This window comes from Pelodiscus sinensis, chromosome 29 (assembly GCF_049634645.1).
Source record: "Pelodiscus sinensis isolate JC-2024 chromosome 29, ASM4963464v1, whole genome shotgun sequence".
NCBI classification, from domain to species: Eukaryota; Metazoa; Chordata; order Testudines; family Trionychidae; genus Pelodiscus; species Pelodiscus sinensis.
In genome coordinates this window covers 1-12,308 of record NC_134739.1, presented here as the reverse complement: position 1 = coordinate 12,308, position 12,308 = coordinate 1, and the positions used below count along the sequence as shown (strand labels likewise).

Sequence of the window (12,308 nt, the reverse complement as noted above, 5' to 3'; positions counted from 1 at the left end):
CATGTAATCCTATACCCCCTTCTGCAGCCCCACAACCCATGTAATCCTATACCCCCTTCTGCAGCCCCACAACCCATGTAATCCTATACCCCCTTCTGCAGCCCCACAGCCCATGTAATCCTATACCCCCTTCTGCAGCCCCACAACCCATGTAATCCTATACCCCCTTCTGCAGCCCCACAGCCCATGTAATCCTATACCCCCTTCTGCAGCCCCACAACCCATGTAATCCTATACCCCCTTCTGCAGCCCCACAGCCCATGTAATCCTATACCCCCTTCTGCAGCCCCACAGCCCATGTAATCCTATACCCCCTTCTGCAGCCCCACAGCCCATGTAATCCTATACCCCCTTCTGCAGCCCCACAACCCATGTAATCCTATACCCTCCTTCTGCAGCCCCACAACCCATGTAATCCTATACCCCCTTCTGCAGCCCCACAGCCCATGTAATCCTATACCCCCTTCTGCAGCCCCACAACCCATGTAATCCTATACCCCCTTCTGCAGCCCCACAGCCCATGTAATCCTATACCCCCTTCTGCAGCCCCACAGCCCATGTAATCCTATACCCCCTTCTGCAGCCCCACAACCCATGTAATCCTATACCCCCTTCTGCAGCCCCACAGCCCATGTAATCCTATACCCCCTTCTGCAGCCCCACAGCCCATGTAATCCTATACCCCCTTCTGCAGCCCCACAACCCATGTAATCCTATACCCCCTTCTGCAGCCCCACAGCCCATGTAATCCTATACCCCCTTCTGCAGCCCCACAGCCCATGTAATCCTATACCCCCTTCTGCAGCCCCACAACCCATGTAATCCTATACCCCCTTCTGCAGCCCCACAGCCCATGTAATCCTATACCCCCTTCTGCAGCCCCACAACCCATGTAATCCTATACCCCCTTCTGCAGCCCCACAGCCCATGTAATCCTATACCCCCTTCTGCAGCCCCACAACCCATGTAATCCTATACCCCCTTCTGCAGCCCCACAGCCCATGTAATCCTATACCCCCTTCTGCAGCCCCACAACCCATGTAATCCTATACCCCCTTCTGCAGCCCCACAGCCCATGTAATCCTATACCCTCCTTCTGCAGCCCCACAACCTCTCACAATCTGTCCCCCCATCCTGCAGCCCCACGACCCCATGGCCCCCTGTGTTCAGCATCCCGCTTTGTAGCCCAGGAGCATGGGCGGCTGCCCCACCTCCTGTTGCGCAGGGCAGGCTGTGGGCTGAGGGCCAGATGCCTGAAGAGGGCCATGCTCTCCCCACCCACCTCATTGACGCCCCCGCCCCGGGCGAGCGAGCAGACCCCTCCCACGTAGGCGGTCCCGCTGCGGCTGCTCTGGAACGTCCTCCCGCTGCAGGGAGCAAGGAGAGAGGCGTGAGAGGGTGGCAGCCCGGCTGCCTGGCGCGCCGAGTCGCTAGCACCAGGGGCTCCTGGCTGCTCCGGGCGTCACACCAGATCAGGGTCAGAAGAGACCTCAGGAGGCATCGGGTCCAGCCCGGCTCCAATCCCCAACTCAGTCAGCCCAGCCAGGGCTTGGCCACGCCGGGACTTACAAACCTCCAGGGGTGGATCCACCCCCCCCAGGGAACCCGCCCAGCGCCCCCACCCCCGGGAGAGACAGAGCAGGGAATGGCAGGACAAGGCATCCTCCTGCCGAGAGATGGGCCAGGGAGCCAGGACTCCTGCTTCGCTTCCTGGCTCTGCCACGGACACAGCGTCCGGCTTCCCCCTCCCCCTCTCGTAGACCCCCACGTGTGAGGCCAGAAGGGCCACTGGGCTTGTCTAGTCTGCCCTCCTGCACAGAGCCTCCCCCAGCCTCTGGCCCAGCTGCCCTGGCAGCCAAGGCGGCTCACGGCAGATTGGGGCATTAGGAGGCGCATTGCCAGCGGATCCAGGAGTGATTATTCCCGTCTATCCCGCTCTGGCGCATTGCGTCCAGGTCTGGGGCCCCGTGACAGAGGGGATGCGGACACACTGGAGAGGGGCCAGCGGAGGGCAACACAACAAGGTGGGGGCTGGAGCACATGGCCTACGAGGGGGGGCTGAGGGATTTGGGTTTGTTCAGTCTGCAGAAGAGCAGAGTGAGGGGGGATTTGAGAGCAGCCTGCAGCTACCTGAGGGGGGTTCCCAAGAGGCTGGCGAGAGGCTGGTCTCAGTGGGGGCAAATGGCAGAAGGAGGAGCAATGGGCTCAGGTTGCAGGGGGGGAGTCTAGGTTGGATCTTAGGAGAAAAGATTCTCCGAGGGTGTGGGAGCACTGGGCTGGGTTCCCTAGGGCGGGGGTGGAGTCTCCATCCCTGGAGGTTTTTAAGTCCCGGCTTGACCAAGCCCCGGCCGGGTTGATTGAGTTGGGATTGGCCCTGCCCAGGGGCGGCCCGTGAGCCCAGGCAAACCAGGCAGTTGCCCAGGGCGCCGCCGTCCCGGGCGCCCGATGACGTCACGGCCATTGCCGGCCGTGCAGGCAGGGGCGCCGATCCCGCCTGGCGCCAGCTGCTGCAGCCGGCCTCAGGCCGCTCCTGTCCTGCCTTGGGCAGGGGGCTGGACTTGAAGCCCCTGAGGGCTCTGCCCGCCCTGGAGCTCTGTGCTGACGCCCTCACATCGTGCTGGACAGACTTCCCCATTTACTTGACTCCAAGCCAGCACTGACTTGTGCCCCATGCAGCGGAGAAGGCAAACCCCCCCCCGCCCCGAGTCTCCGCCCGTCTGGCCCGGGGGACCCCGAATATGGGGATTAGTTGGACCCTGCGCCCGGGCACAAGACCCTGGCAGAGATTTCTCTGCACTAACTCCGGCTCTGGCCCCAGCCCTTGGGAATTGCTAACAGCTGCTGCGAGTGGGCCAGATGACGCCCCTCGGCCCGGCTCCTCCAGGAGCTCCTCACGCTCAGTCCTGAGGCCAGCCGGGTTTCGTACCCGCCCTGCTCCCCGGGGAGCGTCGCTCCTCCAGTGGCTGGAAACCGTCACCAAGTTTCAAGCCAGAACACGCTGCTGGCCAGTTTCTCTCCGCTGGTTCTGCCACCCCTGGCCCTTCACTTGGGTGGCTCCGCTCCCCGCCCGGACGTGTTTTACAGAACAACCGTCTCTCCCCGCAGCCTCTGCTTGTGCTCAAGCATCCAAGTTCCTTCAGGCTCCCCTCCGGAGGCAGGTTTTCCACCCCCTCGCCCCTCCTCTCTGCCCTGTCCCCGTCTGAATCCATCTTCCTTCAAAGGAAAGTTCTGGGAGACAAGCGCGCGGGGAAACCTCACCAGCGCCTGGTAATAAAACGTCCCAGCCTCCCCTGCTGCACCCCGGGACCGTCTTCGCCTCAGTAGCAGCCGCACCGCACAGGCGGCTCCTAGCCACCCTGGGCTCCGCCCGCACATCGGGCCTTTCTCTGCCTGTCACTTCCAGCTGGCCAGTCCCCGCTCAGAGCCACATTGCTGCTCAGTCCCTAAGTGCATGGGTGGCGCATCTCAGAGGCAGGGGCAGGCAAGGCCTTCCCAGACTGCCCCCACCCACACTCTGCCCCCAGCCCCCCGTTCAGGGCGGCTCTGCCAAGGCTGGGACTGGGCACCACCCGTGCGCCAAACTCAAGGGGGTTGCCCGCCATGTTCAAGCTCCCCTCCGGGACTGAGGGAGCTGCCTGCCCTTCCCCCGCTCCAGGAAAACTGGGGTCCCGTGCCGCCCACCCTCCTTGTGCTGCGGGAGGGTGGTGGGAGGCTGGGACCGTGTGCCTCCCACGCAGGGCACGGCCAGCCCCTACAATGGAGGGGACTTGGCTCCCACAGGAGCACTGGGCAGAAAGCGGGGGGCTTGCGGCCCCCGGTCCTAGGTTCACCCGGGGCCCATGCCTAAATGCACAATCGTGTGCTCGGCACTAACCCATTGTATCCCATTTCTGTTTCTCCAGGGTTCAAAGGTCATTATAGGACCCTCCCCCCTCTTGCATATTGGCCACAGCTCCCAGCCTTGTGTCACCGATAAACGTAATTACGCTCGTCACTTTCTCTGCCAAAGACACTGAACAAGTTGGCAAGTTTGGTCCCAGGACCAGTCCTGGAGGAATTGCACTAGAAAGCTCCCTGAGTCCAGCCTGACGGGTCAGCTTTCAGCACCACCTGCTCTACCCCCCGACCGGCCCTTCCGCACCGTTCCCCGCTCACGGCCTCTCCGAACTAGCTCATCCTTTCCCGCGTGGAGCTGCATGCGCGCTTCAGGCAGAGGAGTGCGACTGCATTCTCAGTCCCCCATCGGCACCGTGCGGGTGATGGCCCTGCCCTACCTCATGGAGAACTGGGAGGGTTCATCGGAGTAAAAATTGCAAATTGCTATGAGTCTTCTCAACATGAGTCTCTCCCAGCAGGGGGCGCTGTGGGGAGCGGGGCAGGAGGCCGGCGGTTGGGGGAGCTCTCAGCTCTGCCAGTCCCGGTCTCTCCCAGCAGGGGGCGCTGTGGGGAGCAGGGCAGGAGGCCGGCGGTTGGGGGAGCTCTCAGCTCCTCCGGTCCCGGGGGCGCTGTGGGGAGCGGGGCTGGAGGCCGGCGGTTGGGGGAGTTCTCAGCTCCTCTGGTCTCTCCCAGCAGGGGGCGCTGTGGGGAGCGGGGCTGGAGGCCGGCGGTTGGGGGAGTTCTCAGCTCCTCTGGTCTCTCCCAGCAGGGGGCGCTGTGGGGAGCGGGGCTGGAGGCCGGCGGTTGGGGGAGCTCTCAGCTCCTCTGGTCTCTCCCAGCAGGGGGCGCTGTGGGGAGCGGGGCAGGAGGCCGGCGGTTGGGGGAGCTCTCAGCTCCTCCGGTCCCGGTCTCTCCCAGCAGGGGGCGCTGTGGGGAGAGGGCAGGAGGCCAGCGGTTGGGGGAGCTCTCAGCTCCTCCGGTCCCGGTCTCTCCCAGCAGGGGGCGCTGTGGGGAGAGGGCAGGAGGCCAGCGGTTGGGGGAGCTCTCAGCTCCTCCGGTCCCGGTCTCTCCCAGCAGGGGGCGCTGTGGGGAGCGGGGCAGGAGGCCAGCGGTTGGGGGAGCTCTCAGCTCCTCCGGTCCCGGTCTCTCCCAGCAGGGGGCGCTGTGGGGAGAGGGCAGGAGGCCAGCGGTTGGGGGAGCTCTCAGCTCCTCCGGTCCCGGTCTCTCCCAGCAGGGGGCGCTGTGGGGAGCGGGGCAGGAGGCCGGCGGTTGGGGGAGCTCTCAGCTCCTCTTGTCTCTCCCAGCAGGGGGCGCTGTGGGGAGCGGGGCAGGAGGCCGGCGGCGGGGGGAACGAGGACAGCGCGGCTGTGCCCGCTCTCACGAGAAGAGGTGGACAGCATCGCTCTGCTCCGGCAGCGCCTCCATCCGGTATCTCATGAACTCGCTCAGCGTCTGCAGCGAATCCTCCTCCACGCGGATCTTGTCCTCGGAGGCCCACGTTTCCATGGCCACCAGCACGATGCGCGTGTTCAGCTGCTCCTTGTACATCTGCAGTGGCAGAGAAAGGGGGCAGCCATTGCAATCCCACAAGCCTTTGCCCCCTGCCCAGGCTCCTGGGGCATGAAGGCCGTGTGGTCCTCCCCCAGGCACCCGGCTCTCTGCGTGGGGAAGCCCCCCCACACCCCCAGCCAGGCAGGCCAGCTGGCAGCGGCCGAGGCGCGAACCGGGCGTCCCTGCGCAGCCGGCACTCACCATGTCAGCCACGTTCACCACGGACTTGGCGAAGGTGCTGGTGAGGACCACGGACTGGCGCAGCTGTTGGAACTGGAAAAGGACACAGACGGGGAGGGATGGAGGGCAGCTGGGAGAGGCCAGGGGGGAACAGCTGGGAGTGTCCCCCCACCGGCCCCCTGCTGGGAGAGGCTGAGGTTGGTGCCCTGGGCAGTCTGTTACGTTGCCCCCGCCTTTGCCCTGGGCCCCGCTGAGGCCGGGGAGCAGGACCCTGGGCCAGGCGCTCACCAGCTGATGGTCGTTGACCACCATCAGCTCCATGTACTTGGTCTCGCTGTGCACGGTGTGCTGGGCCCGCCGCACCTGGGGACGCAGAGAGAGGCCTGAGTGAGAGCCTGTGGCCGGGGGGCCAAGCGAGGGCCCCGACCCCTCTGGGGACCCTCGCCCTGGGCCCCTGGCCCGCCCAGCCTCTCGCCTTCGGTTCTGGACTGTCTGGGCTGGCCCTGGAAACTCAGCAAGCCGCCCTGCCCTGAGCGCCCACCCCCCCACTGCTCTCTCTACTTCCCTTCTCCGCACCCCGAGCCCTCAGCGCCCCCCCACTGCGCTCTCTACTTCCCTTCTCCGCACCCCAAGCCCTCAGCGCCCCCCACTGCGCTCTCTACTTCCCTTCTCCGCACCCCGAGCCCTCAGCGCCCCCCACTGCGCTCTCTACTTCCCTCCCCCCACCCCGAGCCCTCAGCGCCCCCCACTGCGCTCTCTACTTCCCTTCTCCGCACCCCGAGCCCTCAGCGCCCCCCACTGCGCTCTCTACTTCCCTCCCCCCACCCCAAGCCCTCAGCGCCCCCCCACTGTGCTCTCTACTTCCCTCTGCCCACCCCGAGCCCTCAGCACCCCCCACTGCGCTCTCTACTTCCCTTCTCCGCACCCCAAGCCCTCAGCGCCCCCCACTGCGCTCTCTACTTCCCTTCTCCGCACCCCGAGCCCTCAGCGCCCCCCACTGCGCTCTCTACTTCCCTCCCCCCACCCCGAGCCCTCAGCGCCCCCCACTGCGCTCTCTACTTCCCTTCTCCGCACCCCGAGCCCTCAGCGCCCCCCACTGCGCTCTCTACTTCCCTCCCCCCACCCCGAGCCCTCAGCGCCCCCCACTGCGCTCTCTACTTCCCTCCCCCCACCCCAAGCCCTCAGCGCCCCCCACTGTGCTCTCTACTTCCCTCCCCCCACCCCAAGCCCTCAGCGCCCCCCCACTGTGCTCTCTACTTCCCTCTGCCCACCCCGAGCCCTCAGCACCCCCCACTGCGCTCTCTACTTCCCTTCTCCGCACCCCAAGCCCTCAGCACCCCCCACTGTGCTCTCTACTTCCCTCTGCCCACCCCGAGCCCTCAGCGCCCCCCCACTGTGCTCTCTACTTCCCTCTGCCCACCCCGAGCCCTCAGCACCCCCCACTGCGCTCTCTACTTCCCTTCTCCGCACCCCAAGCCCTCAGCACCCCCCACTGTGCTCTCTACTTCCCTCTGCCCACCCCGAGCCCTCAGCACCCCCCACTGCGCTCTCTACTTCCCTCCCCCCACCCCGAGCCCTCAGCGCCCCCCCACTGTGCTCTCTACTTCCCTCTGCCCACCCCGAGCCCTCAACGCCCCCCACTGCGCTCTCTACTTCCCTCCCCCAACCCAAGCCCTCAGCGCCCCCCCACTGCGCTCTCTACTTCCCTCCCCCAACCCAAGCCCTCAGCGCCCCCCACTGCGCTCTCTACTTCCCTCCCCCAACCCAAGCCCTCAGCGCCCCCCACTGCGCTCTCTACTTCCCTTCCCCCCACCCCGAGCCCTCAGCGCCCCCCACTGCGCTCTCTACTTCCCTCCCCCCAACCCAAGCCCTCAGCGCCCCCCCACTGCGCTCTCTACTTCCCTCCCCATCCCTGAGCTCTCTAATACCCTGCCCCCACCCTTGAGCCCTCAGCTCCCCTCCCCCTACAAGCCTGAGCCCTCAGCTTCCTCCAGTCTCCCCCACCCCAAGTGCACAGCTCCCCATCCCCCCCCAGCATTTCCCCGCAGGCCCCCCTCCCCACAGCCGCTGGCTGAGCAGGGCCCTACCTGCCGCCTCCTCCTCAGCCTGGGCCGGGTGTCTGGCCTGGAGGGATTCAGGGCAGCAAAGAGGCAGCCTGGGCAGAAGAGCAGCCCGGTTAGGGCAGATGGGGCTGGATCCCCCAGCCAGGACGGGGGCGGGGGGGAGTAGGGGAGGTAGGCCAGGGCCAGGGCCAGCAGGAGCCGAGGGGGCGGAGGGGGAACGTGCTGCAAGACTTTGTAGGACCCCGGCGTGTGCCTGGCCCAGAGGGGGAAGAGCGGCTCTCAGGGCTGGCTGAGACATGGGGGGCACTGGCCAGCCACCAGGCCCCGGGCCCTCAGCAGCCCAGCGGGAGGGGCTTTGCCTGTGAGCAGAGCCCCCCGCACCGGAACGCGGGGGGGGGGGGGGGCTGCTCTGCCAGGGGCCCGGGGCGCTCCCCTGGGAACTACGGAAGAAGTCGGAGCCAGCCTGCAAAAGGCTACGTGGCCGGCTCTGGCCTGGCCAGGACGGATCCTGCTTCCCTAGGAGGCTGCGAGTCTCCCGGGGCTGCCCCTACCCAGAGAGCAGAGCCCCCAAGAGGCGCCTGGGGAGGCCCGTGCCCCACGGAAGGAGGGACGAGACCCCTGGCTCTGGCTCTGGCTCCCTAGGGTTCCTCCCAGGGTCTGTGGCGAGGCGGGGCGGACGCCGGGGAGAAGGGAGCGAGCGCTCGGCACAGGCAGAGTGCTGGGTGCGCCGGGCAGGCAACCCCTGGGGGGCAGCCCAGAGAATGGGGGCAGGTAGAAGCAGCTTCTGCTCCTCAGCTCAGCGGCCCCCACCCCAACTTGCAGGCCCGGCTGTGAGGGGGACGGTGCCGCGCACCCCACTCACCTGGCTCCGTGCAGCCCCGAGCGCGGGGGGGAGCAGGCATCCGCTGGAGCAGGTGAGGCACGGGCCCCTGGCAGGGAACGGGAGAGCAGGTCGGTCACCGGCGGCTTTCCCGGCCGGAGCCAGGGCCCCTCCGCAGGGCGGACTGGGGCCAGGAGCCACCAGCCTGGGTTTCCTGAGCGGGTGGCAGGAGGGGGAGAGCTCCCCGCGCGGGGGGGGGGGGGGGCAACACCCATCCCCTGCCCCCAGCTCATTGCCTCCCTTAGGGGCTGGGCACCCTGGACAACCCCCCACCTGCCCCTGAGCTCCCACCCTGCCTCTTCCCACCCCCCTTGCGCTCCTTCCCCCGAGCCCCACACCCTGCTCTGTCCCCACCCCCAGAGACACGGCCTTGGGCATCACCGGGGGGCTGGTGCCGGCAGTAGGGACCCCCTCATCCCGTGCTCCCCCCCCCGGGATGAGTCGGGGCTGGTCCTGCTCCGGACGGGGGGCTGGACTCGATGCCCCCCGAGGGCTCTGCCTGCCGTGGGGGTCTGTGGTTCTGTGATCCTAGGTGGGGGGTCTTGGCCCCAGCCTGCTGAGCTCCCCCAACTGCCTCCCAGCTGAGGGAGCGGAGCAGGTGGGGCTGGGTCAGTCATGGTGGCTGCCTGCAAGGGAGGAGCAGGACGAGGGGAGCAGGCCCCCAGATTGACTGCCCCGGGGGGCAGCACTGTCCAGGGTCCGGGGTCCCGGCGCTGGCCCGACAGGAGCTGTCTGGTCCGGGACCGGCACCTGTGCCAGACGCGCGAGTGCCGGGCCAGAGCCCACCCCCGACACGGAGAGCCGGCCAGGCCGCCCCCTGGCTCCACGGGGACCCCAGGGACCGCTCACTGGCCACGCCTGCGGCTGGTGGGGCCTGCAAGGCGCAAGGGGGCAGGAGTGGGGGAGGGGAGTGTCCACGGCTGACCCGGACCCTGCACAGACCTGGCAGCTCGAGGGGAGGCCCCTCGTGGCCCCCCACTGCCCCCCTCTGTGGGGGCTTGAGGGACTCAGAGACCCCACAGGGCTCTCGTCCCAGCAGGCCTTGCAGCCCACCCTGCAGGTTTGGCACGGGACTGGGGAAACCGAGGAAAGGACGGGGGAGGGGCGACACTCCATGGACTACGGGAGCGTGGGGGAGGGGAGGCTAATGACTGGATGGGGAGCAGACATCAATGGAATCTCCTTCCATTTGCTGCCATGGCAACACGGGGAAGGCGGCTCTCTGGGAAATCCCCGGCTGCAGGCTCAGGGCAGGGCTTGGAGCCCAACAGGCCAAGGCAGGCGGGACCAGGCCAGTGTCTGAGCTCCCGGCGCCCGAGCCGGTACCAGTGTCTGAGCTCCCGGCGCCCGAGCCGGTACCAGTGTCCGAGCTCCCGGCGCCCGAGCCGGTACCAGTGTCCGAGCTCCCGGCGCCCGAGCCGGTACCAGTGTCCGAGCTCCCGGCGCCCGAGCCGGTACCAGTGTCCGAGCTCCCGGCCCCCGAGCCGGTACCAGTGTCCGAGCCCCCGGCCCCCGAGCCGGTACCAGTGTCCGAGCCCCCGGCCCCCGAGCCGGTACCAGTGTCCGAGCTCCCGGCGCCCGAGCCGGTACCAGTGTCCGAGCTCCCGGCGCCCGAGCCGGTACCAGTGTCCGAGCTCCCGGCGCCCGAGCCGGTACCAGTGTCCGAGCTCCCGGCGCCCGAGCCGATACCAGTGTCCGAGCTCCCGGCCCCCGAGCCGATACCAGTGTCCGAGCTCCCGGCCCCCGAGCCGATACCAGTGTCCGAGCTCCCGGCGCCCGAGCCGGTACCAGTGTCCGAGCTCCCGGCGCCCGAGCCGGTACCAGTGTCCGAGCTCCCGGCGCCCGAGCCGGTACCAGTGTCCGAGCTCCCGGCGCCCGAGCCGGTACCAGTGTCCGAGCTCCCGGCGCCCGAGCCGGTACCAGTGTCCGAGCTCCCGGCCCCCGAGCCGGTACCAGTGTCCGAGCTCCCGGCCCCCGAGCCGGTACCAGTGTCCGAGCTCCCGGCGCCCGAGCCGGTACCAGTGTCCGAGCTCCCGGCGCCCGAGCCGGTACCAGTGTCCGAGCTCCCGGCGCCCGAGCCGGTACCAGTGTCCGAGCTCCCGGCGCCCGAGCCGGTACCAGTGTCCGAGCTCCCGGCCCCCGAGCCGGTACCAGTGTCCGAGCTCCCGGCGCCCGAGCCGGTACCAGTGTCCGAGCTCCCGGCCCCCGAGCCAGTACCAGTGTCCGAGCTCCCGGCGCCCGAGCCGGTACCAGTGTCCGAGCTCCCGGCGCCCGAGCCGGTACCAGTGTCCGAGCTCCGGGCCCCCGAGCCGTGTACCAGTGTCCGAGCTCCCGGCCCCCGAGCCGGTACCAGTGTCCGAGCTCCCGGCGCCCGAGCCGGTACCAGTGTCCGAGCTCCGGGCCCCCGAGCCGTGTACCAGTGTCCGAGCTCCCGACCCCCGAGCCGGTACCAGTGTCTGAGCTCCCGGCGCCCGAGCCGGTACCAGTGTCCGAGCTCCGGGCCCCCGAGCCGTGTACCAGTGTCCGAGCTCCCAGCCCCCGAGCCGGTACCAGTGTCCGAGCTCCCGGCGCCCGAGCCGATACCAGTGTCCGAGCTCCCGGCGCCCGAGCCGGTACCAGTGTCCAAGCTCCCGGATCTCAGCACCAGTCTCTGAGCCAGTACCAGTGTCCAAGCTCCTGGATCCCGGCGCCAGCCCCCGCGCCAGTACCAGTGTCTGAGCTCCCGGCCCCCGAGCCAGTACCAGTGTCCAAGCTCCTGGATCCCGGCGCCAACCCCTGCGCCAGTACCAGTGTCTGAGCTCCCAGCGCTGGCCCCTGAGCTGGTACCAGTGTCCAACCTCTCGGCACCGGCCCCCAAGCCGGTACCAGTGTCCGAGCTCCCGGATCCCAGCGCCGGCCCCTGAGCTAGAACCAATGTCCGAGCTCCCGGCGCCGGCCCCCGAGCTAGTACCAGTGTCCGAGCTCCTGGCACCAGCCCCCGAGCTGTTACCAGTGTCCGAGCTCCTGGAACTCAGCGCCCGCATCTGAGTGCCCAGAGCCCAGCGCCTGCGTCAGCCTCGGGAAGCTGGGTTTGCACCCCGATGGCTGGCAATGCAGTGACCCTGGGCCTCCCCTTCACCTCCCCAGGGAACAGGAGCCAGGTGAGCGGGAACCCAAGTAGGCAGCCCGGGGGGGATGGAATTCCAGCCCAGCCCTTACCTGGCCACGCTCGGCTGCTCCGCGGGGCTCGATCAGGTACGTGTCCCGCCCGTCCGAGAAGACCCCGCTGCGGGGAGAGCAGACGCCCCCTTGTCACACGTGGCTGCAGCCCTACCCCCCCCCCCCCAGCCCCTTCCAGGGCCGCTGGCCGCGCAGTTCCCCAGCCTGTCTGCTGCCCCTCCCTCTCCCTGCGGTGCCCAGCAGAGCAGGGCCATGCCCGCGCCTAAGGTGTGTGCCCCCTCCCTGCCCCTGCCAGTCCAGCATCAGAGCTTCCCGGGGCTCTGTCCCTGCCCCCTGCCCCCGCCGCACGGGTACTCACTGCAGCCCGTGGCAGCTGGACAGAGCGGCCAGAGATCTCGGCTCCCCTCGGAGTTTGCCCTGATAGTAACAGTGCTCCCCCGCGCCCTGCAACAGAGCAACGGGCAGCAGAGCGTCAGCGCGGGGCCGGGCAGAGCCCAGGGGCCGAAGGAGGAGCCAGGCTCCTGGGCCCCATGCCTGGCTCTGACTGTGGGGGAGTCCCGGCCCCTCTCTGCCTCCGTCCCCCCAGTGGCCGCTCAGCG

General features: G+C 68.2%; 1 protein-coding gene across 1 annotated transcript in view; it reads right to left on the bottom strand.

Moving 5' to 3' along the window:
* ADAM11 (ADAM metallopeptidase domain 11) overlaps positions 1-12,134 on the bottom strand; it is a 32,299-nt gene extending 20,165 nt beyond the window's left edge. The window contains exons 1-8 of the mRNA XM_075911283.1: positions 12,068-12,134; positions 11,749-11,815; positions 8,533-8,599; positions 7,695-7,762; positions 5,896-5,970; positions 5,629-5,700; positions 5,258-5,424; positions 1,283-1,367 (exon numbers count right to left, since the gene is read on the bottom strand). Of these exons, the coding sequence (XP_075767398.1) occupies positions 1,283-1,367; positions 5,258-5,424; positions 5,629-5,700; positions 5,896-5,970; positions 7,695-7,762; positions 8,533-8,572 (507 nt within the window). The 5' untranslated portion in view covers positions 8,573-8,599; positions 11,749-11,815; positions 12,068-12,134. The remainder of the gene's footprint in view (positions 1-1,282; positions 1,368-5,257; positions 5,425-5,628; positions 5,701-5,895; positions 5,971-7,694; positions 7,763-8,532; positions 8,600-11,748; positions 11,816-12,067) is intronic.
* Between the last annotated feature and the right edge of the window lie 174 nt (positions 12,135-12,308).